Raw genomic sequence first — 4,373 nt, 5'->3', positions numbered from 1 at the left:
GGACCCTGTGCACAGCACAATGTGTCAGCCCGGAAGCAAGGGAAGAAAAGTGATTCTCTCATCTGGCTGAGAAAACAAAACGGAAATAGCGAGCGTTCCCCTTCCAGTCACAGTTACCCCTACGTGTGTCCCCAAGAAATATGTTAGTCACCTGTATTTCCCATGAGTGTCACCACCTAACTATATCAATATATTAAAAATATTCTACTTTATAAAGACATACATATTTCTTTAGAAAAGCAAAGATTCCTGCCACAAACACCTTACCCCTTCCCCACAACCGCTTATCCCACCGCTCCAAACAATGGATGGAGTCGGACAGGGTTCCCCTTCCCTTGGCCGATGTCCCCCTCCCTGGCATATCATCCGCCTACATGGGCAGAGCCCATTCCCGTAGACCCACTGGGCCAGGACCAGGCGATCCAAGTCCTCTGCCACATTTGGCACTGTCTTTCCAGGCCTCAACTGACCTCCACAGCGAACTTCACAGAAGCCCCTTGTTTCAGCAGCGATACGACAGAGCCGAGCGTGCTCCAGCGCTCGGGAAAGGCGATGCTTTCACAGCAACACCCTCTACTTCCTTGCCGAGAGGTGAATTTTCAATTTTTGATGAGGTTTTTTTTTGGGAAGAACACTCATGCTTTGCATGTCATCTCAGTTTCACGTCAAAAGGGCTCTGAGATTGATGCTGTGCGCAGAGGACACCTTCTCTTCAACACACAACACCCCCCGTGCCCTCTACAGCATCGTGGCCACGATCCCTGGAGGAAACACAGCCTCGGGAAGCCGACGGCAGGGTCTGGACCTCGCAGACCCATCTGTACCTGAGATGAGGCAGCTTTTCTCCTGCCCAGGCGAGTGGCGAGCCGCTTGCCGTGCCCGTTGTGGCTCCCCGCGCTTGGCTCTGCTCGACAGCCGCCATCCTGCAGCCGGGACTGGGAAGAGCCTTCAAGCTCCTGTCCCGCAGTCGGGACTGGGCAGAACCGAGCCTTTGGGCTCCCGTCCTGCAGCCGGGACTGGGCAGAACCGAGCCTTTGGGGTCCCATCCTGCAGCCGGGACTGGGCAGAACCGAGCCTTTGGGCTCCCGTCCTGCAGCTGGGACCGGGCAGAGCCTTCGGGCCATTCCCATTCCCCGGGGCGAGATCTCAGCGGGGCTAGCGGGCGTCGCCGCCGAGCGGGTAGGCGAGGATGCTCATGGCTTCGCCGCAGGCAGCCTCCACCTGCCGCACCTGCTGGCGGCTGAGGCGCTCCCTCCAGGCGTGGATGGCCTCCCGGGCGTCGCGGGCGGAGATGAGGAAGGGCCGGTCGGAGGAGTAGGCGGCGCCGCGGGTCATGTTGAGCACGAAGGTTTCCAAAGCGGGTGGCACGGCCAGCCCGGCGAAGCGCAGCAGGCGGCGCAGCTGGGCGCGGGGCTCCCGCACCAGGTCCTCGTAGCGCAGCTGGGTGTAGCGGCGGCGGAGCCAGGGCGGTGAGCGGCGGGCCAGCAGCAGGTCGCGGAGCCACGCTTGGCAGATGACCTCCAAAGCGCCGCCGAGGAAGAACTCGGCGCGGTGCTGCGGCGCCGATCCCCGCAGCCCGGGCGGCAGCAGGAGCTGCTGCTGCTGCTGCTGGCGGCCCCGCGGCTCGGCGCGGTGGCGGCTGCGCAGCACCTGGATGCTCTCCCGCAGCAGCGCCTGCCTCGCCTTCAGGCGCGAGTTGTGGACGGCGCGGGGGTCGCGGAAGAGCTGCACCACCCGCAGGTTGAGCCCCGGCTCGCGCAGCAGCGGCATCAGGGCGCTGAGCTCCAGCAGCCGCACGTCCTTGATGACCACCACCGGGTACTTGCGGCACTCGGCCTCCAGCTCCCGCAGCGCCCGCGGAGGGCACGATTCCTCGCAGGCGGCGCCGTCGACGAGGCCGATGTGGTCGCGGGGCCGCGGGGCGGCGGGGCAGAGCGGCGCCGAGCAGATCACCTTGTTGGTCCTCCAGCCGAAGATGCTGGCCGTGGTCAGGTTGGCCGCGGCGGGCGGGGCGGGGGCCAGCGGGTCGCGGGGGGCCGGCGGGGCGGCGTAGAGGTGCAGCACCGAGAAGTCGCATCGGAAGAGGGCGCGGAGCATGTCGCGCAGAGCGCCCTGCAGGCTGAGCGCGTCCCCGGGGTAGAGGGCTTGCCACAGGTGCCACATGGGCTCGTAGAGGTAGAAGACGTCGGGGTGCTGGTTGAAGAGCTCCCCCAGGAACGAGGAGCCCGTGCGCCAGGTAGCGTGCAGGTAGATGTGCCGCTTCCCCGCCGCCGCGCTGCCGTTCCCCGCCGCCCCGCCGCCCTCGTCCTCCTCGTTCTCGTCGTCCTCCTCGTCCGGCGGCGGCTGCTGCTGCTCCCAGCCCCACTCGCTCAGCGCCTCCTCCAGGCTGGGGCAGCGCCGCAGCAGCGGCTCCGGCTCGTCCTTCGCCCGCCCGGCGCCGTGGTCCAGCGCGTAGGGCACGAGCAGCAGCAGCAGCAGCGTGTACAGCACCAGCACGGCGGCGAAGCGACGGTGCTCGCCCCGCCACCGCCACCGCCGCCGCTGGCCCTTCATCGCGGGGTGCGGCGGAGGCTCCGCGCCGCCGAGCCCTCCGGCTGATGGAAGGCGGCTCTTCCCAAGCAGCAAAGTTAGCGGCGGCGGCGGCGGGCGGTCCTCCCGCCGGGGAGCACGCCCACGGGCACGCCGGGCTCGGGCTGCCGCCCCGCCGCCGCCTCCTCCTCTTCCTCCCCTTCTCCTCTTCCCCCCTCCCCCGCTTCTTCTCCTCTTCCTCTCTCCTTCTCCTCCTCCTTCTCTTCCTCCTCCTTTTTCTCTTCCTCACTGTCTGCCTCGTCCTCGTCCTCCTCCTCCTCCTTCTCCTTCTCCTCCTCCTCCTCCTCCTCCTTCTCCTTCTCCTTCTCCTTCTCCTTCTCCTTCTCCTCCTCCTCCTCTTCTCCTTCTCCTTCTCCTTCTCCTTCTCCTCCTCCTCCTCTTCTCCTTCTCCTTCTCCTTCTCCTTCTCCTTCCCCTCTTCCTCCGCTTCTCCTCTTCCCCCTCTTTCTCCTCCTCCTCCTCTTCTTCTTCCTCCTTCTCCCCCTCTTCCTCCTTCTCCTCCTCTTCGTCCTTCTTCCCCTCTTCCCCTCTTCCTCCTTCTCCCCCCTCTTCCTCCTTCTTCTCCCCTTCTTCCTCCTTCTCCTGTTCCTCGCTGCGCACCTGCCCTCACCGCCCGGAGCCGCTGCCGCCGGGATGCGGGATGCGAGATGCGGGATGCGGGAGACTCTGGTCCCGCTGCCGCGAGGCGGGAGCTCCCGAGCCGCCCCTCGCTCGGCCTCCCTCTCTCCCTCTCTCCCTCCCTCGCCACGGGCAGGGCCGGAGGGGCGGGCTGGGCACCTCGGGAATCTCCCCCGCCCGGGATAGGATGCGCGGCGAAGGAGGTGTGTTTGCAAGGACAGGTACCGAGCCGCTCAGGCTGTCCCGAGGAGAAGGGTTTGGATCTCCAGGGAAAGACCACGCTTCTGTAAGGAAAAGAGGTGGAAATGCCGCCTCCCGGGAGGGGTTCAAGGCCAGGTTGGATAAGGCTTTGAACAGCCTGGTCTGGTGGGAGGTGTCCCTGCCCATGGCCGGGGGATTGGAACTGGATGATCTTTAAGGTCCTTTCCAATCCAACCCATTCTATGATTCTATGAAATGTGTTTTTAGGATGGATTACAGCTATTAAAATCTGCAGTGAGTTTCAGAAGCGCTGCAGTTCGGCGCTGTAGAGAGAACTGCAGGATTTCTCAGCCATGCTTTTGTCTGTACGTGCCAGCTGATGGGATAAGGGCATCTCTGTCATTACGCACTGCTCCAGTTTCTGCATCCAAAAGTTCTGTGTCTGTCTGAGTTGGTCACTCCTTGCAGTTGGTAGGAAGAAATGGGCACCCACAGAAGGATGCCCAGCCCGTCTTGGATATCCGATAGCCTTCTGATAACCCTTCTCTTTATTAACTGCAGTGGGAGCGTAGCATTACCAGCTCTCACTTAGACTTTATTTTTTTTTTAGACATCTAAGATTAGCTTAAATAAATCTTTTGTGGCATGGAGAGTCAACAAGAAGTTGACTTTGGGTTTTTAAATTCAAATTTACAGCCTCAAAATCTCCAGCCCAGCCCCTGCCTGACCTTGGAACATGCTTATAGAAGGAGACGGACCATGATCCCCTGTTCCTGGTTAGGGCATCCATCTGGCAGCAGAGCAATGACCCTGTCTTAAGGACTAGTATTAGCAATATTTTAATATTGCGTGCAGAGTGAAATTCAGTGAGGATAACGTGATTCTCACCCTCTGCGTGTGATGTTTTGTCTCCCAGAAGAGTCTATGAGGTATGTATTGACTTGTAGTAAGGCGCATGACACAACC

At 61.9% G+C, this 4,373-nt stretch overlaps 1 protein-coding gene across 1 annotated transcript; it reads right to left on the bottom strand.

The window, feature by feature from the left end:
* Window positions 1-1,011: 1,011 nt before the first annotated feature.
* Window positions 1,012-2,766, bottom strand: CHST7 (carbohydrate sulfotransferase 7). The gene has a single exon (XM_054084889.1). It carries the CDS (start codon window positions 2,551-2,553, stop codon window positions 1,156-1,158), a length of 1,398 nt encoding a protein of 465 aa, XP_053940864.1. The 5' UTR covers window positions 2,554-2,766; the 3' UTR covers window positions 1,012-1,155.
* Window positions 2,767-4,373: the final 1,607 nt, after the last annotated feature.

This window comes from Cuculus canorus, chromosome 1 (assembly GCF_017976375.1).
Source record: "Cuculus canorus isolate bCucCan1 chromosome 1, bCucCan1.pri, whole genome shotgun sequence".
NCBI lineage: Eukaryota > Metazoa > Chordata > Aves > Cuculiformes > Cuculidae > Cuculus > Cuculus canorus.
Note: the sequence above shows the minus strand (reverse complement) of the source record. Positions and strands in the feature narration are given on the sequence as shown.

Excerpts from the sequence above, each read along its gene's own strand:
- CHST7 (XM_054084889.1), bottom strand. The coding sequence starts at position 2,553 with ATGAAGGGCCAGCGGCGGCGGTGGCGGTGGCGGGGCGAGCACCGTCGC.